Source organism: Tachypleus tridentatus, chromosome 7, assembly GCF_004210375.1.
Source record: "Tachypleus tridentatus isolate NWPU-2018 chromosome 7, ASM421037v1, whole genome shotgun sequence".
Taxonomy (NCBI): Eukaryota; Metazoa; Arthropoda; class Merostomata; order Xiphosura; family Limulidae; genus Tachypleus; species Tachypleus tridentatus.
This window is the reverse complement of record NC_134831.1, coordinates 51,443,188-51,466,012: the sequence shown is the minus strand read 5'-3', so window position 1 is coordinate 51,466,012 and position 22,825 is coordinate 51,443,188. Positions and strand designations below refer to the sequence as shown.

The 22,825-nt window shown below is 32.6% G+C and overlaps 1 protein-coding gene across 10 annotated transcripts in view; it reads left to right on the top strand.

Annotated features, from left to right (window-relative positions):
- LOC143255642 (poly(U)-binding-splicing factor PUF60-like) overlaps window positions 1-22,825 on the top strand; it is a 67,416-nt gene that overhangs the window by 8,488 nt on the left and 36,103 nt on the right. For 4 of the 10 annotated variants that reach the window (XR_013030774.1, XM_076511618.1, XM_076511619.1 and 1 more), the window contains exons 2-4: window positions 9,199-9,259; window positions 17,091-17,305; window positions 17,621-17,667. Coding sequence is in view for 9 of the 10 variants with exons in the window: in XM_076511618.1 (XP_076367733.1) it covers window positions 9,199-9,259; window positions 17,091-17,305; window positions 17,621-17,667 (323 nt within the window). In the remaining variant the exon portion in view is untranslated. Of the gene's footprint in view, window positions 1-9,198; window positions 9,260-9,569; window positions 15,811-17,090; window positions 17,306-17,620; window positions 17,668-22,825 lie in introns of all 10 variants that reach the window. The other 6 variants (XM_076511620.1, XM_076511626.1, XM_076511625.1 and 3 more) reach the window with 5 other exon arrangements.

Below are 22,825 nucleotides of genomic sequence, written 5' to 3'. Positions count from 1 at the left end.
GGGAGTGCAGACAGATCTCTCTGTGCCTCCAAGAGAATCGTTTTCAAAACAAATGAAAAGTTTTTTGACTTCCATGGTTAAAAAGGTTGATGAATCGACTTCCACACCCATCTCTGTTCCTCCCATACGTTCCAATAAACCTCAAGATCAACGTTCTTCAATTTCAAATACAGGCATTTCTTCTGATACATCTTTTTCTCCCACCCCATGAGGCAAAACAATCATTCGTTCACGTCCTCAGTCACTGGAATCCCCTTCCAATAACAAAGACCTGCCCACTTGACCCAGGGCAGGATCCATGGAGGTTGATAGACCTCCTCCGACTAAGGACAGTAAGGAAAAAAGACGTGGTCGTAAACAGAAGGGTTCTCCAGCCACTTCACCTAACCATTCTTAAAAATGGCCACCTTGATACAATGGAACTGTCGAGGTTTACGCTCTAATCTGGATGATATCAAAACACTGATTGCTTACTACCATCCTGTTTGTCTTTCCCTACAAGAAACATTTCTCAAACCTGCTGATACAATCTCCATTCAGCAGTTTTCTCTGTACAAAAATGACATGCTGTGTGATGGACGAGTACATGGAGGGGTGGCACTATTGGTTGATCAGAATGTGCCCACCCTGTCTTTGTCACTCAACACACCCTTGGAGGCTGTAGCCATTCATGTTTCCTTGGGTCATACCATCACTGTTTGTTCTCTCTACCTGTACCCTGGAGAGACATATGAGCAATCAGACCTTGATGCTCTGGTTGAACAGTTGCCGTCTCCATTTCTAATCTTGGGGGATTTTAATAGACATCATCCCCTCTGGGGAAGTGCTGTTATTGATGGGAGGGGTCGATCTGTAGAGCGTATGCTCCCTGATCACAATCTTTCTCTTTTCAATACTGGTTCTTCCACTTATTTTCATGGACCTAGTCAGTCCTTTATCGCTATTCATCTCTCCGTTTGCTTCCCTTCATTATTTTCCCATTTTTCATGGAAAGTTGACAATAATTCACTGAGCAGTGACCATTTTCCTATACCTTTGAGAGAGACTGGCCGTGGTCGATGCCACCCTACCCGCATGTCTCGGTGGAAGCTGGATCAGGCAGACTGATCCACTTTCACTGCTCTCACAGAACTTGATTCTGCCATCATAAATCAGCCATCAATAGACGACTGTGTGGCAGCGGTAACTGGCTGTATTATACAAGCAGCTGCTTAGTGTATTCCTAAAACCTCGATACGTTTTCCATGATATCCTCGTTCTTGGTGGAATTCTGCTTGCCACTTGGCATGGAAAGCTCAAAAACGGGCCTTGGATACTTTCTGTAGATATCTCACACTTTCGAACCTCATTGCTTTACAACGGGCCCGTGCACATGCTAGGTGAGTAAGACGTCAAAGCCAGAAGGAATCTTGGATTAAGTTCACAACTAGCATATCTTCTACTACCAGTTCCAAGGTCATATGGGACAAGATTTGAAAGGTCAGTGGGCACTACAATTCTGTCCCCCTCTCGATCTTACTCTCTGATGGCTAAGAGGTAGCTGATGTCCGGAGCATCGCCGATACTCTAGGTGAAAGCTTTTGCCGAGTATCTAGCACTTCTACTTGTTCCTCCACCTTCTTGGCCATCAAGACTCAGGCAGAGCGTTCACCTCTTTCCTTTTGAACTGACTGTTTCTTTTACTATAATTGTCCCTTTACACTGGTGGAACTGAAAATGGCCCTTCATCGGTCTGCCAGTACATCTGTTGGACCTGATGATGTTCATTATGACATGCTGCACCATCTATCTCCTGCTTCTCTTGATGTCCTTCTGATTGTTTTTAACCGGATCTGGCAGGAGAATTTTTTCCTGATGTCTGGTGCCAGGCTATTATTTTACCTTTCTCTAAGCCAGGGAAAGATCCCAAGCTTCCTTCAAACTACCGTCCAATTGCTTTGACGAGCTGTCTCTGTAAGACCTAAGAAAGGATGGTTAATGCTCGTATTGTTTGGTTCCTCGAATCAAACAACCTCCTCTCGCCCACCCAGTGTGGGTTCCAACGACAGCACTCCGCCACAGACCACCTAATTCGTCTTGAAACATCTATCAAAGAAGCCTTTCTCAAACGCCAACATCTTGTATTAATATTCTTTGACATTGAGAAGGCTTACGACACAACATGGAGGTATGGCGTTTTGCGAGACCTCCATACATATGGGTTACGTGGCCATTTACCCATGTTTATTAAAAAATTTTTAATGGAAAGATGATTCCAAGTTCGTGTGGGTTCGACACTTTCCCGTTCTTTTGTACAGGAACTTGGAGTCCCTCAAGGCTGTGTTTTGAGTGTTACACTTTTCAGTATGAAGATAAATGCCATCACTGAACAACTCCCTCTCACTATTGCGAATGGGCTGTATGTCGACGACTTTCACATCTCATGTCAGTTGTGGAACATGAGATATATTGAGCGGCAACTACAAACTGCCCTCAATCGTGTACTGAAGTGGACTATGGCAAACGGCTTTAATTTCTCTCTCTCTAAAACCATATGCATGCACTTTTGCCGTCAACGGGGTATCCACCCTGATCCTGAACTTCATATCGGTGAAGTTTTGCTGCCAGTGGTCCCAAAGACCAAGTTCTTGGGGCTTATGATCGTAAGCTGACCTTTATACCACACTTAATGCAGCTTCGGGTCAAATACACAAGAGCACTGAACATCCTCCGTGTCCTCTCTTCTACCAGTTGGGGAGCAGATCGATGTTCAATGTTAAAGGTATATCGTGCTCTTATTCGATCAAAACTCGACTATGGATCAATGGTCTATGGGTCTGCCAGACCCTCGGCCTTAAAGATGCTGGACCCCATTCATCACCAAGGACTTCGACTCTGCACTGGGGCTTTCCGTACCTCTCCAGTTCAAAGCTTATACGTTGAATCTCATGAACCTTCTCTGCACCTTCGCCGTTTGCAATTATCTTTACAATATACTTCGAAATTTCGTTCCTTAGCAAAGCATCTCACTTGGGGATGTGTTTTCCTTCCTTGGTGGGCCGTACTTTTTCAGAACAGACGATCTGTTATTGCTCCGTTTGGCCTTCGCATTCGGGCGCACTTTGATGAATTGGGTCTGTCCTTGGATAACATTGCAGATTCCACAGGTCAGCCCATCCCACCATGGCTTATTACAGCCCCTAAATGTGACCTTTCTTTCAGTCATCTAAAAAAGGCAGATACTCCAGATTGGAAGTACCATCTTTTATTTAATGAACATCTTTCGAACACTCATTCAGTTACCATTTATACAGATGGCTCCAAATCAGGTAATTCAGTGGGCTCTGCTATGGTTTGCTGTGGTTCAGTAGTTGCATGCAGAATCCCCTCTACAGCTTCTGTGTTCACTGCTGAACTGTATGCCATATCTCTTGCCCTGGATCATATTGCAGCTGAGCAGTACTCCAACTGCATTATTTATACTGATTCGCTTAGTTCTATACTGGCCCTGGAATTGCTTCACGTTGGCTCACATCCTGTTCTCGCTGATATTCAAAACCGACTGGCCCATTTCTCATTAACAGCTACTTCTATCCAGTTTTTCTCGATACCAGGCCTTGTTGGTATTTGCGGGAACGAGCTTGCAGACACGGCAGCTAAATCTATCTGCTCCAGCACTATCACCCCTGTGCCTATTCCATACATGGACTATGGTCTTGTATTCAAGGCTCGGCTCTGTGCCAGCTGGCACTTGGAGTGAGCAATGCGATAACAAGCTTTTTCAAATCAAACCCTATATTTGAATTTTGCCATCTAGCTTTCGTAAAGTTCGGAAGGAGGAAGTTGTTCTAACTAGACTACACATTGGTCACAGTTTTTTAACTCATCGTTTTCTTTTATCTGGAACTGATGCACCAATGTGTAGTTTGTGTGACACTCAACTCACTATCAGCCACGTTTTACTTTCTTGCCATCGTTACAATTCTCAACGACGGCAATATTTTAAACATATTTTTTCCCAGGGTCTATCTGTAACATTGGACAGTGTTATTGGTGATAGTGACACTGTCCACCTTGATAACGTTTTTAATTTTTTAAGGGCCATTAATCTTTTTAATCTCATTTAAGTGTTGCATATTTATTCATTACACCTTTTTCATTGTGCTTCCTTTTTTAGTTTTATTCTCTCTCGTTCAATTTGACATTGGAAAATGGCCAGAACATTAAATAACTCGACACCAGGACTGGAGAGGCCAACTTCAGGTGACTAACGCTGCTGTTTGAACTACTCGTTAGTCATCCTGGCGAGTTGTTATTACACTTTTGCTGCATGTCATTTCACACTTTTACTACTTTACCTTTTCGTGCTGGCCATAATGACACATAACCTGGAACCAGGACTGGAAAGACCAACTTCAGGTGACTGATGGTGGTTCTTATACTTACCTGTTAGTCTTCCTGGTGGGTTATGATCATTATCATTCTGCTACAGGTAGTCCTTTAGAACTTTGTAGACTGGATGTCAACATTGGTTTTTATGCTATTTTCTGTTTTAATTGCTGTTTTGTTTTTACCTTCATTTACTTTTAGAAATTTTACTCCATTTACTTGACTTTTATCTTTTTACTGGACATTTGGCTACTCATTATTACGATTTTGCTATGTGTCTTTTAAAACTTCTATTCTTTTACATTTTGATAACGGCTGCTATGACACATAACCCAGAACCAGGACTGGAAAGACCAACTTCAGGTGACTGACGGTGGTTCTTGTACTTACCTGTTAGTCTTCCTGGCGGGTTATGTTCATTACCATTTTGCTAGAGTAAGTACTTTACAACTTCTTTTACTCTGCTTTCTCTCTTAACGTTGTAGACTAGGTGTCAACGTTTGTTTTATACTTTTTTGTTTTACCTTCATTTCCTTTTATGTATTTTACTACATTTACTTTATTTTTACCTTTTCACCGGAGGTTTGGCACAGATAGCCTAGCTGCTTTGTGCCATAAAACACTAAATCAATCAATCAATCAATGCTATCTCTAATCAGCAGTTCAAAGTTATGTAGTCGCTTTATGTTTAACAGCATAGTCAATATTTCAGTTAGTAGTATAGTTGGAATAATCTAAAATAATCAGTATACTACAGACCTAGGAAGCTGTAATTGTGATTAATGCTGAATAATTGGAAAACTACAGAATTTGACCAAGAACATTACAAACTCTATATCATCAGTGAATTAACTTCAGACTTTAGAATTTCTATAAGAATAGTAAATATTGTGAAAATGTAGTGCACTTAAAGCTTAGCCAGCCATCAAGAAAAGTGTACAGGTGTATCAACAAAGAATGAATTTGTTCTCCATGAATGTTGATAAAAGTTTCATTTCCAGACCATATATAAGATTTGATGGTGCTTGTAAGTTTGTAAAACTCATCTATATAAACCATGATTTGTATTAACCATTATTATAAGTTGTATTGTTATTTGTATATTGAAATATATTTGTGTTATAAAGAAAATTCTATGTTTCAATCTTGTTGGCAAATATCATAAATTTGACACATTAACATTTAATTAACTTCAATTCCTGCTATTTGAAATTGTAATACATAACTTAATAAAATGGGGGCTTGTGTCTGAGATCTGAATCAGAGAAAAAAACTGATCTAAATTGAAATATAAATCTTAATACAATTTATATTCATCACTACCAATAAAATTTGATCATGTTTGATTATCAAGATTTTCTTGAATTACTTTCCCTTGAATAACTTAGAAAAATATAACAGAAGTGAATTGCTTGAAATTGCTAAAATCTTAGAGGTTAAAAAGTCAAAGGGATAAAAATGAACTAAAAAGTACATTGTTGAAATACTATTCAGTGATGATTTGTCTGAAGAAGCATTAGGGGAATACTCTAGTGTCTCCACTAACCAACCATAATTGAATGATAAAGATAAGTTAGAAGACCAATTCAAACTCAAATCAAGCTTGAAGAAGCTCATATTGAAACAGAAAGAGGAAGTAAATGCCTTGAGGCTAAACACATCATCATTTAATCCCAGAAAGAAATGAAAATTAGATTCAAATTTTTATGACCAAGGCAAAATGGCAACTTTGAACTCAATTGATCTATAAAAGTATCACCATTTAATGAAAATGAAGTTGGTATATATTTCCAACATTTCAAGAAAGTTACCCAAACCATTAAATGGCTCACTGAAAAATGGTCACTATTATTACAAAATGTTTTAAATGGTAAAGCACAAGAAGCTTAGGCTACTCTCTCTCTCTAAAAGATTGTATATGTTATAATGAGACTAAAGCAGCTGTTCTCAAAGTATACAAATTAGACTGGAGGCTTATTGCCAAAAGTTTCAAGGTTATCAAAAACATGATAACCAAACTCGTACGGAATTCACCCATGAAAGAGGTTTATTTTGATTGATGTTCTTGTTCTATGCATATTTGCAATAGTTTCAACAAACTTAGACAATTGTCTAATTAAGGAACTTAAACATTATACAAGTGGCTACCTAAAAAGTTGTTTGAATGAAAATAAAGTTGAAACACTACAGGAAGCAGCTGCTCTTTCCAATGATTAAACTTTAACACATAAAAAACCACTTTTCTTAAGATGAAATCCTTTCCACCTCTGTAAACATCAGTACATGTCCAATCCACTAAAGTTGAGGATTCTTCAAAAAAAAAATCCAGCTCCTCTTGTTTAAAATCTTCTGACAGTCAGGATAAAATTTTATCAAAGTCATCAAGGCCTGTCTGCCACTTTTGTAAAAAACCTGGTCATATTATGTTTGTTTGTTGGTCTTTGAAAAAAAAAAAAAAAGGATGCAATACTCAGTGTGTTTGTGTCCACATATGGATATAGTTTCACCAGATTACTTGATATGATTTGGCCACTGATAAAAAAGCTGATCTAGTTGAGAAGGAATTTAGATCTTTTGTCTATGTTGGTTCTGTGTCTTTGACAAATGACACTGCTACTTCAATATCAATACATATTCTGTATGATACTGGAGTGACTCAGTCATTGTTGTAAAAAGGTGCATTTCCTTTAGGTTCAAGTTCTGCCAGTGGTGAGTCTGTTATTGCTCATGGTATTGAGGGTGGCTTTCCTCTTTATAACATTTATTTAGCATTAGACCTAGTTTCAGGACTAATTGAGGTTGGAGTAAGACCTACTCTGCTAATTCCTGGTGTATCATTATTATTAGAGAATCATTTGGCTGGAGGAAGAATTGTTGCAATCTCAAAATGGGTAATGAGCCAATTACTGATACATCTAAGGATAATGATGCTGTTGAGGAAAATCCAGAAGTGACTTGAGCTCAGGTTAAGAAATTAAGCCAAAAAGAAATTATAGAAATGTGTTCAAAGGACAGCATTATGGAATTGTCTCAAACTTTTGTGGGATACAACAGGGATCTTGTAAACAATTAACCTTCTAGCAATTCATTGGTGAGCAACAGTAATGAATATGAGAGATCTGGTCCACTTGGTGAGGTTCTGTTTGCCAGAAGTAAACTGATCGCTAAGCAAGCAAAGGACCAACAAATATCTTCACTATTTAAATATGCATTCCCAAATAATGAACTGGAGAAAGTTCTGAATAGTTAGATTTTCGAAATTGGAGACTATCAAAGGTACCAGATTCACAGGATTGGGCTGTGATTTTATCAAATTGTTATTCCCAAACATATTGTTCTGAAATATTGAAATTTTCCAGGAGCTTCCCATGGAAGATCATTTAGGAGTCAACAAGACATATGACAAAAGTCTGAGAGATTTCTTTTGACTAAAAATTAGGCAACATGTTTTCCAGTTTTGTAAAACTTGTCCTACCAGTCAGGTGGTTTGAAAATCTAACCAGAAAATTCCCATTAATCCTTTTAAACATATACCAGCTTTCAAGAATACTTCAGTCATGTGATTATTGTGTTCAGTCAAAAGGATAACATTTGTGTTTCAGCACATCTGTGTTTGTTTCAGTTTGATGCACATGACATGTATTGTTTATCACATTCCACTGGAGCATAAGTGCAAAATGGTATGAAAATGAAACATATTTTATTAGGTAGTTATAAAGTGATAAGAATAAAAATGATAAACAACATATCAATGATGATAATAAATTGACTACATATCACTGTAGAAAAAGTAAAGTGGGAGAGCAGTCAGAATACTGATGCTTTAATATTGTTTCTTATGACTATAATAAATTGCCTTTTGTTGTTTAATAGTATTGATCATTAATAGCAATGTGAAAAAAAATTGATCATTAGATATATCATGGAAAAAACAAAACAGAATAATAGCAAATGAATAGTTTTTTTTACCTTCCTGCACAGTAAAAATTCACAGATACTGTTCCCACTGGACTGTTCTAGGACCTGCAGCCTAAAATTTCTGCATCTCTTTGGACACATTCAAATAATTTGTTGCTTGTTAATTATTCATAGCTTTAACTTGTTTGATTGGTTGCCAAGGTAATTAGTTCATTATCCACCTGATGTAATTCATAATATTGAGCCTCTACCAGGCTAAAGTAGTTACTTATATTACTTATGAAAAAATCTGTCTCTGTAACTAAGAGAAATTTTGATATTTAAAAATAATTGAATAGAAATTGACATAGAAAATATATCTATATAAATGGGATATATACTTGTGATGATGACACTATTACAGATCATACCAGAGAAGAATGTTATTTATAGTAGTGATCCCTAATTGACAAGTGGGGACAAAAAGGAACAAGCAACATTTGATAATGTATTTGGAAATGATGTTCAATTTATACCTTTATGCAAACTAATCTTGTTTTTGTCAGCAGTACTTCTATTGTTACTGAAACGAGAGAATGTGCAACATTTTGACATAGGTTATGGAGTCATTAAACAAATTTTAAGCATACTTAGTTCATGTATTCAAAACTGTTTTAAATGTGTATTTGCCAGATAATTTGCCATGTTTTTGATTTTTTACATTAAAGAGCACGACCAATGTAGTTTTTAAACATTTATAAATGCAATCAAAGAGAAAACCATGAAATATGCTTATGGAAGCTTATATTGGGTTATGATAAAATATTTACTTGAAATCTGTTTTAAATATATTATGTAGTTTATCTTTTTTTCTTTTAAGACATTCTCTCATGTTGTAGACATAAAGATGTTAATTATGTTCATTATCTTTAGGTGAATGGATCGGGAAGTGACACTTCACAAGAACCAGTTTTAAAGAAAATGAAGTTGGATGGTATGTTCAGTTCCTCAAGTGAAGATTGCTTATAATGCAATACAGTGTAATTCCTTTGGATTACTTGTGATATAATTGTGGAATTTGAAAATGAATGGTATAAATTACATTCACAAAGATACAACATCCACTAATACAATATATTTATGTGTATATCAACATTTTTTCATTACATTTTAGATATTGTAAGTTGGTCTTTGATACAGTAAAGTCAAGTACAGTATCAATAAACAAAAGCTCTTGATTTAAAAAAATTAGTTTCACTTTGGTAAGATATTTGAACAACTGAGTAATATTTTCATTTCATTAGTCTTACTCAGAGACAGAAGAATCGTCGTACACAAGGGATCTACCCTCAAGGTGTGTCAAACTAGGAAAGGTCAACCTTTGTGACAGAAAACATACTGTATGAGTTATGTTGTTACTAGTATTAGAAGTCAAATGACTATTTTAATATAAGTCGTACTTAGCTGTAGTCATGAAATATTTTGTGCATTCTTTAACTTCCAAGACTTACTAACACAACATATTTCTGATGTAGAGTTCCATGTGTTCAGAAGACTTCCCTGTGCTTTCTTCAGTATTTTATGAAAGAAAAATGTTTATTAATTGTAGAAATATTTCTGCCTGTCATATAAACTTTGAACCTTATATAGGCATGATTTCTATTGGAGTAAAGTGGTATTAAAAACAATGTTGAGATTTTACTTTTTGACAAAAAAGAAAAGTGGTGATATAAGGTTTTTTCTCTTTTTTTTGTTAAAGAAAACATTTCAAATAGAATGCATCTTTATCTCACTGCTTTAAGGTTTCTCAGAGAATATTTAAATTTGCACAAGGTGTGCAGTTAGCTAAGTTGTAAGGAACAGTTTTAATTGAAACTGAAACATGAAGTTCTATCATATTTAACATTGCTGAAGTTTTTTAGTTAAGTGGTGGTCTTGCTGGGTGAGCAACCTTCTGTCATCTTGCTCATGTTTTAAAAGCTGGTAATGCAATCACAAAAAAAGTAATAAAGCATATTAAAATACTTTTAATGTTTTAGGCTTAAATACATTGACATTAGCCTAGAAATGGCATGACTAACTTTTCAGTTTTACTTTATTACATACTATGTTTGAGTAACATTTTTGATAATCAAAATATTACAAGTAAGCCCTTGGTGCTCAGAATACACCTCTTGTTACAGAAAAGTGCAATACTTAAGAATTTTAAAGTTTATGAAATTGTTTCTTACTGATAAACAGTTTTATACAGGCTTTCTTGGTAGTGGTAAAGCAAGAGTGATATAAGGATAATTCATTCAGGCATTTAATTTCCAGTGCAGAAAAATGAAAAATTGCAAAAATTACCATTTGTTTGTAAAAAGTGATGTATTATTTTTAAGAAAAGACAAAACACAAAACTAAGCATGCATTGTGTGTAGATGCATTAGTGGCAGTCTCTTCATTAAGTGACCTTTATGAGGGAACTTTGCCTCTGTAACTATGTACATCATATCATAACCTTGTAAAATATACTTCATGTTGTATAATTTTTCTTAGTTTCTAAAAACAACTTCACTTAGAATTATTTTAATTCTTAATAATTTGAATTATATAAGAAAAATTACTTGGAGTCACTCTGAGTCATAATCATTTTTCAATTAAGTTCTTCAAAGTACATTTATATTACTACTGTAAATTGTTAAAAACATCATAGTGTTAAGTACAAGAGAGGTATAAATCACTTTGCATGCTCAATTAAATATTCCCATCAGTTTTATGTTAATATTGAATATAAACATCTGTTATTAAAGTTTATTTGAAAACAAAGAAAAGAAGGATTTAACCAATGGACATAATTGGATTAATTATGAGGGGATTATGAAAAGATGTTTGTGGTAATTGTGAAGAGTATCGTGTGTATTTTTTAGCACACAGATTGGCATATATTTGAATGGATTGTTTGTCGCAGGAGGTAACATAATTGTGGAAGGTATGTAGATGTACCACAAATAGGTGTTATTCTGAACTGTCTCTACCCACAACAGTGTTCAAACTTTAGTAAGTTGTAGACCCCTTTTAATTTAACATTTTCTGCAGATCTGCTAATATATCATTGTTTTTTGGTTTGTAAATAGGATTTTGTGCACAGAAAAAAAGCTATTCCAAAACTAAATGTTTTATTTTATATAAATTTGTTTTTAAAAAATTATTTTTTATTCTATAAATCATATTTTTCTAAATATTTTTATAGAATTTTGGACATGACTGACCAACCTCCTGGAGTACCCTAGTGGACCCCAGTTTGAGAAATGCTGCTCTGCCCATTACATTTTTAGATATGATTGCATTTAAAGCATTTTGTTAAATTTTATACTTATATATTGCTGCCCATCATGATGTTATTCTTTCATTCAGATTGCTTATAGCAAATTAGTTTGGAATAATCCTTTGGAAAACAAATTTTGTCAAATTGTTGTTGAAATTGGAGGTCATGAGAAATTAGAGTGACCCCTCACCCCATCCCAAAAAAAAAGGTTCAGAAAATTTTGACTCAGTATGAATTCAACTGGTCTATGCAAAATGCCAAGAGAGTTTGATGCTGTTCAATTTGTCAAGATGATGGAAAATCATTATGTGAGCACATAAGCATGGAAATCCTGCTAAGATTAAAAATTATGATCAGTATTCAAAATGTAAATTAAAAAAAATGATAATACAGTGAAGTTATCAAAAAAATGGTTTTGTATCATTTTTCATGATGATGTTATTTGATGATTCAAATTGAAAAAATAGCTGTTTTTTTTAAAGTTTTAAATAAAAAATACCATCATCACCATTCAGTGTTTCAAATTACTCACACACACACACACACACATACATGTCAGGGAAATAATTAACTTCTTAACAAACAACATTTCCTGTATTAAGTGGTGTTTTCACATTGTGAATATGTTTGATATAGAAATAAGAAATAACCTCTCCATATTTTGGGAGTCTAGTTTGACCGCACTTTAGGTATGGTTTAAACTTGCAATTTAGATAAAACTGTGGAGGAAACCCTCAGCTATGACCACTAACATATCAAGTACTTTTGTATACATTTTATACACCTTGACTTCTGATAGTGTAATCTCAAACAGATGCAGGATAATGCTTCAAATATTTCATATCCATGTTCAGTTAATTTTTATTTATATTTCAGCTTTAAAAAATGTTTAGTGCAAGTGATTCATAATTGTTCTCGCTGGAGCTGCAGTGTAGCATTGCTTTCTGTAATTATTTGCTTATTATAAGGAAGCACAACAGTTATAATTGATTTGGCATGATGTAACAGAATTAACATGTATAATAACATGGCAGTATGTGTAAGAAGCATCTTGGACATTGAACCCGATATTTATTCATCCTTCACATTGTGTACAATTAAATTTTTCTGTTTAAGTATTGTTAATTTTCAAAAACTTCTGACATTGGCATGAATTTGAAAGTAAATGTAAGTGTTCCCACAAAGCTTTTTTTAATTTCATATAACTAGGAATTCTGCTGAAAGATTGCAGTGTTGTCACTTTTAGGCATGATTAGTTAGAAAATCTTAAAATTGGGTTTTCTAATTTTCAGGTTTTTGTTTTCATCAACTCTGACTATAGTTTTTAGTCAGTTAAAAGTCAGTTAGTCATAATAAAAGTTCTGTCATTCATTTTGTGCCTCAGACTTACAAAAACATTTCTTATTATATAATTCTAATTTCTTAGAACTTGTAAAAGTTTGAGTTTGATTTATATTACATTTACTACTGGTTCTGACAAGCTTTTCTTTATTTAAGTTAATTGTAGAAGTTGCAGAATGAAAGTACTTCATGAAACTGTTTATTTGACTTTAAGCCTAAAGATATTTAATTTCAGTAGTGAATAAGCACCCACAGATGAGTGAAGTTATGCTGTTGCTATAAAACATCTTCAATTTTTTTTCATATGTGCATATGTAATATGCTATAATGACTTTCTTTTCTTTAATAGTATTTCTTTCTAGAAATGTAGCAGTCATCTAGGAGTGGAGAAAACAGTTTCATTGTTGCTATGGTCTACATGTACTGCAAAGAATGTAAATATAAATAGATATATTGGTAAATGCTACGAAGTTAGGCTTTGAACTACTTTGTTTTCTGGCTCTAAATCTTAAATATTGAAGTGGTTGTCACTTCAATATTACAATCTGGAGTACTGCTTAACAGTTATGAGACTAATTCTCATGTTTTGCTGTGGTATTTTCGTTCAACACAGTATCATAAAATCTCTTGTTTCACACTGTATTTATTCTTATTTTTTCATTTCATGCATACACTTGCTACATAAACCCACATTGGATTTTGGAAGGAGACACTTGATGTTAATAACATCAGGTTTAAGAATTGGCCCATTTTTACTTACCTGTGCCCCAGTCTAATTAGAATAGTTGTGTATGTAACTTATGATGTAAATATGCTGTGAGTACATGTAAAAATATTCAATAGTTATGTCCTGGTATTACCAACAGTAACTTGAACAAAATGTAATTAAAAATGTTTTTTTTTTATAAAATAGATGTAAAAATGTTTGTTTATAGAATTTATCTTTAATTTTATATTAGCACATTCTTTAACAAATTTTACAAGAATTTGCATTACAATTAAACTGGAAAAGAAACACCCTTTGAAACAAAATGAGGTGATATATTTAAGAAATACATATTCATGACCTTTTAATTCAGTCAGTGTTATCTGAAAATACACTGTAGTACTGCATGTTATGAATTTGGGTTATGAATTTAAGATATTTCATAATACATCATTTGATGTAATGTGTCTTTCTATTTTTACTTGCAGGAATGGACTGGCCACAAAATACCACATGTTTTCATTGATGTAGGCTTAATGAAGTACTCACAAATGCGTCATATCATCAATAAATTGATATATATTTGTTTCTAAGTTATTTTTATCCTTTTTATCACCTTAAATAATTTGATTTTAGTAGACAGTTTACACTAGCTGCTTATTTTGCATAAAAAGGCTAGGAATTAAATCTGTGTAGACTATTGTAAGGCCTTCCAACACTTCATACCTTTAATTTTTTTAGGTTACCTTTTTTTAAAAAAAAATTACTGTTTTCCATGTTTTGGGAAAAAGGAGGTTGTATGCTACCTTTTCAAGTTGATTATGTGCAACAGAAACAAGTGACACAAGTGCTCAGATATATCTAAGGGGGTGTCTGCCAGTTTTTGTTTTTTGAAATTAGAGAACTTTATGATTATCAAATTTATAGAAGTAACAGGTAACAAAACTAACCTCCATAGTGAGATAGAGGTATGAAACTTTGGAACAAATTTCTTGCCTAAGGGTAAAGATGTTCTACAAATCTGTTTTCCTCCTTTCTCCACAAAACATACACACTAAAGTAGAATATAATAAAAGGGACAATTATGGGCAGCTCCATTTGATTGGAGCTACACTATATGTATACATATAAAATACCCATGCAGAAATCATTTTAATGGATGTATGTAGTTTAAGTAGATATGTTACTTTGTGTATGTGACTGTTAATTAAAAAGATGCATATATCTATATATTTTGTTTTGGTATGAAGTATGAAAGTATGCATTTTTAAATGATTGTGGGTATGTGCTAAACTTTTGCACTTTAGAATTTTTAGTTTCTTATATTGTTTCCTAGAAATTCAACTGGAATGTGAATAAATATACATATGTATTGTCAAATGAGCAAAGTATAGCAGTAACACTTATCTCAGAAATTGGACAATTTGAATTCCACATCCCTGTGAGTACACTGTTAATTTCTAAGTATTTAATTACTATCCCCAAATGCAATGTCACCCTTACTACCATGATAATTTCTTATTATGCACCATTTTGTCCTAAGATTTGCACTACTTTTTCATTAATTTACCGTATGATGTGCCATTGGAAGGCCTACAATAAGATGTTTTTGGTTATGATAAAATTAGTAATGAGACTATGATCTGTATAACTGTAAAATCTATTTATTTTAATTCCCTAATTTTAAATTTTTAATGAAAGTAGTATTTCTTAATATTTGTTATCTTGAAAAAGTTAGTTATCCCCATTTTAAAGAATTTTCATGGGCTAAGAGATTTTTTAGATCATTGTTATAAATATAAAACAAACTAACATTGTTTTTAAGAATACAGTTTTTATTACTAGGTGGATACAGTAATGGTTTGTATCAGTAACATTAATTTTACCATGACTGGGCGATATACAGTATTCATTTTGGTGACCATGCTGATGTTGATATGTTTCGTTCTTTTCTCTTTTTTCTTGTATTTTTGTACTGTGTAGTTTGAAAGCAAAACAAGAGAAGCAACCTGCTCACTGCACAACTGCTCTTGCTCGTGCGAATCATGCAAAAAGCAGCTCAAAATGCTAGGAGCTGTGAGATTTGCTTGACTGACATATCAGTGGTAAACGTTCTCTTCACACTACTTTTTGCATTGACTTAATTATCCTGTTTAGTGCCCTGCAATGAATTATTTTTGGCAGGTACCAGGTAATTGCAACTTAGATGAATCATAATTTTTATGTTTTGGGTCATATGATATACCATTGCAGAGCATAGCTTAGGTTATAAATAGTCTCTTGGCTGCATTTTACATGTAAATAAAAGCTGAACTATTTTTTTTGTCCAAAATTTAATTGGTCTTGTATTTCTGAGGGTTGATGAAATAGAACTAATTAAATCATTACATTTAATTTGTGATACAAATTTGTGTATTTACATTTGTTTGGTACACTGAGTTTACTACTTTGTTTCAGTAGTAATGACATTTACATATTTTCAAAAGTAAAATGTGATTAAAATGAGTTTTTCATTAAATGATGTACGAGTATTTAACAGACCTATGTGTTACTTTGAAGGAAATTGTCTACATTTTGATTTTTAGCTTCATTAATGAGATTTATTTTTTGCACAATAGATTCATATAATTTTTAAACACCCATATTTAAATTTTAGTTTTACACATATAGTGGTCATTATATAATAACTAGAAGGAAATATAGTACACAATATTCTTCCAGTGTAAAGAACAGGAAATGAAGAAATACATGTGCTTTTGCAAAAAAAATTAAAAGTTTCAATAAAAATCAAAATTTATATCACTGACCAAATGTAAATGTCGTATATTTAACAAAAGGTTTTACTTCTGCCATTAGAAAGAAATAAATTTGAACACAGTTTGGAATAATTAACTGCATATTATATGCACTTATTAAGAGGGTAATTTTTCAGTTGTGCTGATTAAAAATCATTTTAATTATAGTTGGATTTACATAGTAATTAGGCACTAAAACATATAGACTGATTAATATGAACACCTAAATAGATATAAATTGGACCCAACAAGTTAGAATTTTACTTTTACCCCAGCATTGGTAAATCCTGTGAATGAACATCAGATAAACTAAACTTATGGTGTTAGAAAAACACATAGGTTGAAAAAGTCTTGATAGAAATGAATAAAAATCCTATAACCTCAATGCTTTTGAAAAATGAACCTTTCTCCTTCAAGGGAATACTGGAAAAGAAAAGTTTCCCTTTCAAATGCACTTGGGTTATAGCATTTTTATTTATTTCTGTCATATAAACTAAACTGTTACTGAGGCAAACAGGAACTAATTTTCTACCTTTGTTGTTATTATCATCAAAGTGTAGCTGAACTTTAAATTCTAGGATAAAGAAAGATGAAAACGATAGGTAAAATCATCCTTAAGAAACATTTTCGTCGTTGTTCTCATCAATCCTATTAACAAGTATTTGTATTTCTGCAGAAACTAGTATGGCCAACACAATGACACAGCATGAACAGACTGGTCCAATCTTGGCAGGACCTGGGGCTATGCGATCCCCTAGTTCACTGTTAGGGATTGGTCTTCAGAAGCTGACATCAGAGCAGCAGGAAATGGTTACTAAAGCCAAGAAGTATGCCATGGAACAGAGCATAAAGAATGTTCTGATGAAGCAGACAATAGCTCACCAACATCAGGTAAATATTAAAGTGCAATACTTTAAATAAAACAGGTATTTTCTGAAAATGCAAGTGTATAAATTAACAAATTATTTAGTTATTACAAGCATGTGTATTTGTTCTTTAAAACTAAAGTTGCTATAGTAAAATACTAAAAATGAAAAGGCAGTCAGTTTGTTAAGTGAGTTGATATTTTTAGTTAGAACTTGGAAAAATGTTGTTTTTACCTTTTAGAAATATTTATAAATGTTTTTACTTTAAGACATGTTTGATATTAAATTTTTAAGTAGCAATTTTAACACATAGTTTTTCATTTTATTTTTGTCAATTTAGCAACAAAAGCTGCTTCAGTACCATCAGGCCTTAGTCCTCATGTGTAGGTTAGTATTCCAACAACCAGTGTGGTAAGATAACAATTAAATAGTCTACTGGTGTAGTTGCATAATATTTAATGTGTAAAAATACATTCATACTAATTTTTTAAACATGTATTGTTTGTAATATTTTGAGAACAAGAAAAATGTATGTAATAGTTTATTAAGTTAATGTTGTAGTATCTATATTTTTGGAGACAAAATTGCTTCATCAGTTTGAACAGGTGTTTCAATATCTTGAATATTACTTTTTTTAACATGTTTGATATGTTATTTTTTAATTTTCTTCATAGCCTTTATACAAGACATCAGTGAGTTTCTATAAACATCTGAATGTTCATGTGAAAAATGTTGCAGAGTTTTGTACTTTTATTCAAAGCTTTATTAAAAGGTTAACTCCAAACATCTTATTAATTTTGAGTACAGCTTTAAAGCATTAAAAGCAATAAATATTGTGTTGAAAAATGGGCTTTTAATACAATTGAAAAATTACTAATTTTCATTGAACAAACTGTTGTTCCTTCTGCAAATGAGCAGCTCATGTGCTACATGAAAATATTAGTGTTCACAGCCAAAAGTTTATACAGTTATCAAAAATGGTAACTCTGTTTACAGGCTCTAGCATCTATTTAGTAGATAATTTTATTTCACAAATACATAGTGTTGTTGCAAATTCTTTAACCCTGCATACACAAGTTTGGTCCATTGGGGTTGTCCCATATTAGAGAGCTAAAAATTACTATGATTCTAACTCCTTATATCTTCACAAAATTTGGCAGTCATTAAAACATTAGCAAACATTAAAAGTATTCAGTGCACAAATTAGATTTTTAATAAAGTATTTACACTAAAGATTCATCTGATAATTTACTCGGTTATTCTGTGTGAAAGATGAATATCGTGATAGGAATAAAAATACTTATTTTTATTTTAACATTTTTATATTTCATCTGAACATCTATAACCTAAATGAATATCTTTTTTTTTAACATTGTATGTTTTAACCATAGGTTTCTCTATGAAAACAGCATACTTTATTCAAACAATTGTAGAGACATCTAAGTATAATGTAAAGAATGATTGAAAAACTGTTCCTTGCTTTTCAATATTGACTGTGAAGTTACAAATTACTTAAATTTACAGCTTAAATCTTTATTCTTTTACTAAATTTGCTTTGGTTTTGTTTGTATATATTTTGCTGTTTGCAGGGCCAGATTATTTATTAGGCACAATAAGCACTGTGCCTAGGGTCTATGATGTTTCACACCAGAATTTATAATTTATCTAGCTATTGGTTTAACTTATACAGCTGGTAAGGCTTATGAACAGAAGATGCCATGACCATATGATTTACCTGATTCAGCACTGGCTGTATGGAGCAGTAGCTCATCCTTCTCCAAACATTAAGTTACTTCAAGCTCTCAGTTGTATCTAAGTGAAGTAGTAAATTGGATGGAAACTTACATCATAATTCAGTGCTGTCTATGGTATGAGTACTTTATGCCAAACTCAGATCAAAAGGTTAAAGACAAAAAGTGTAAATTGAGCAGTTTGGAGTACAAATACGTTTTGATACAGATAGGTGAAGACTGAGATATTAAGTATTTCCTTTTCAAATTAAGGAATTAACATTTGAATCAAACTATATGTTGAACTTAATTAACATATATTTGTAAAAAAAGATTATAAAGCAAAAGCCATGGTAGCTAAGCCTTGTGATTAGTCTTGTTGATTCTCTCACATCCAAGGTGAACATAACTTATTTTTTGTAAATTTTAGGTATATATTTCATGAAAGAAAAAATATCTTTCACAAGAATAAGATAGAATTAAACTATTATAATTTAACTGGCTTTTTAATTAAGGTATAAGCAGATTAAAGAAATTATTTCTGTTTGGAGTAACAGTTTTATTAAACACACTTCAATATTTTGTAGTGAATTTTGTCTTTTTCTGCCATAAAATGGACAAACAACCATCATATTTATAAGGTTAAGTATCTGCTCTTTCTACTGGTTATAAACACATACTTAAGACAGGAAGACATGAGTAAACAAAAGGAATGGTGGTTATTCTGGTAAATTTGTTAGATGTATTTGATAATCTCATTATATTGAGAAGGTTAGAAGTTCCTTATATTCTAACATCTTGGTATGTGAAGTTTTAAGTTTTTACTATGGATGTTGGAAGTAATAGTAAAAAATGTAAATTGCACAATTTATAGCAAGAATATGTTATGACAACAAGAGAGTGTATTGAAATAATTTTTAATATTTCCTTTTTAGTTATGAATTTAATTCTTATTAAAATTTAATTTTTACTATGTTTTTATTGTAAGTTTATTGATATTAAACAACTTTACTGTCAATTTATTAAATTTTCAAGTGTAACCATGTAAAAAATCATGACATGCATGTAGGTTTAATTAGTTATAGCTTGCTGTTAAATAAGAGTAATATATAAATTTAGAAATTGTTTAAGCATTTGCTGGATTCTGCATCTTGGGTAAAATTCTGCAAACTTTTGGCTTGATCTAATCTGATCTCCCATTTCTTAGTTTTTGCAGATGATTAATTGGGTTTAATATAACAACAAATTATAAATGTACAGGTTATAATAAATTTTTTGTGTGATGTTTTAGCATTCAACTAGATAGAAGTATTGTCGAAACAAAAGAATAATAAAAACAAGTTTTTAAATAGTCTTATTCTTCACATTCTATTGTGCAATATTCATTTATAAGATCAAAATTCAATCATTTGTAAGTAAATTGAAAATGTTTAAAAATTTTCACTTGAAACTATATATAGCAATACTTTTACCTCTGTGTACAGGGTATTGTTTTTTTGGGTTTTTTTTCTCACATTCTTTCATGTCTGTAAGAAACCACTATTTGTCTTGTACACTTACTAACTGTGATTCACATGGTTACCTATGCAGCAGAAATTCATTCCAACTACAGTTGAATTAAATATTTACAGTAAGGTGACTGGATATCAAGTATTGTAATGGTTAGTTTCCTATATGATCACTTAAGTATAATTACTAATTAATGACTAATTTTTTGTTAGTTAATAGTAATATACTTTATACATGTAATACCATTTCTGATATATTAGCATCATTACATAGTATGTGTGATATGTAAGTGTCAAGGACTTGAGGTGGACATTTTAACTACCAATAAGGAATTCTGTATATCGCTGTTTAAATTTTTTCCAAAAAATTTAATTTATCCAGTAATTTAGTATCTAAACAAGACCTTACTGTCACAATATCACTTGCATATGAGAATACCCTTTCTGATGGGACAGATGATACGTGGGAATAGAAGGTCATCAAATCATTAATGTCATTGCGTATTTTTCTGCATTAGTGGGAAACTGGTAGCTTTTGTCTAAATAACAGCTGATTCTATCTTGAAGTCTGTAGTAGAGGGTTTTATTGTAACATAAGACTTGATTGATCTGCTTGTCTAAGAATCTGTAATCCAAGCAACACTTTCAACTAATAGAAATTTAAACTTCATACTTTTGACAACAGTTTTTATCCATTGTAAACATTTTTACTTCAAGTTGGTTTGATTAGTATTTAGTATAAAGGCTCATACTTATTGATTTTGTTACAAAATCAAAGTTTGCTCTTGTACTAAAAGGCCTAATTTCTATGATCTAATCAAAAACATCGTAGGTATGGTCAAACTAGTTGCTACACTTACAGTTTTTGTAAAACATTTTGCATCATATATTCATTCATTAGTTATCTAGGCCATGTTTTTTGTTCAGTTTTGGGCATAATGGTTTGTAAAACAAAATATATAACCTAGCTACATAATGGATGAATATTTGGTGTAAAATTTGTGTAAAAGTGTAGCTACCAGGTTGGCTGCCAGTTTTGATTCATTCCTTTCAATTACATGCTGAGTGCATTTCAGCCACTCCTTTGTTTCACGTTTTTGTCAATACACACAATAAACTATGCCAACCAGAAAGTGATACTTCATAGTAACCAACATTAGCTTCCTCATTCAACCATACTATTTAGAACAAACCTTTATTTTACAGAATCAACCAGATTCTTTAAAATATATGGTAGTAGATCTTTCTCTCTTAGAACAGTTTTAATAGTTTCCTTTATAGTAACATCATGGAATTTAGATTAACAGTTTCTTGTCATCATCCCAATGTGCAATGGGTAGAGCTGTATCAAGCATAATTATTTATGCTAATTGCTTAAACTTATATTGCATGATATGAAATGCTACTTGATTAGCAGAATTTCATAAAACATAGTAAATTTGTGCTAAAAAGTTGCCAATTAATAATAACCAATATGATTATTTTGAAAACATAAGCTAGAAACTGCTAATCTAGTTATACACATCTTTTCATTTTATAGTTTTGCTGTTCTAAGTGAACAGACTTTAATCCAAATGACAAAAAAACTAAAAACCTGTTGCCATTCACCAAAGTTAGTTTTCTGTCTTTTGTTATATATATTATTTCAAAGGATCTGTCCCATGTTTTGACCAGGGTCTCACCTTGTGGTGAATGGTGCTTGTCCAAGTATTTTTCAATCTCCTACAATTGTATGAACAAAACCTGCACTGTATAGTCATGTTGGCTTAACTTTCAGAATTTCTGTGACCAGAAAATGCATAATGTTCATTACTGTTACATAAACTAGAGATGAGGTGTACCACAAGATTGCTCATACATTATTCCTTGCAATGTATTATATTTATAAATACATTTGTTCTGGACTGCCCTAACTTTTGGGCTTCATGAGTAAAGCAGAAAACAATTGCTGTTCATTCCTGCCATTTCTTAAATTGTATACATTAAGTTAGATCTGCTTTTCAAAATATGGTTTGGTGGTTAACCATTACACTGTCTCCAATGTGAATGTTCCTCTGAACTTTTCACCTAATTTTCCAGTGGAGTTCAAGAGTTCTTACCACTTTTCAGTTCCAAGCTGCTTGGGTGGTAGACCATGGAGATATGCTCCTGAATGAGAGATTTACAATATAAAGTCTCCATTCAGTTGAGAGGAGAGCTGCTATATTCTACTGGTGTAGATGATGAGACAGAGCTGAACCAATCAACACATTGTGTACACACACATTGTGATGGTTGGGATCCCTCATCCTATCTCCCTATGAATGT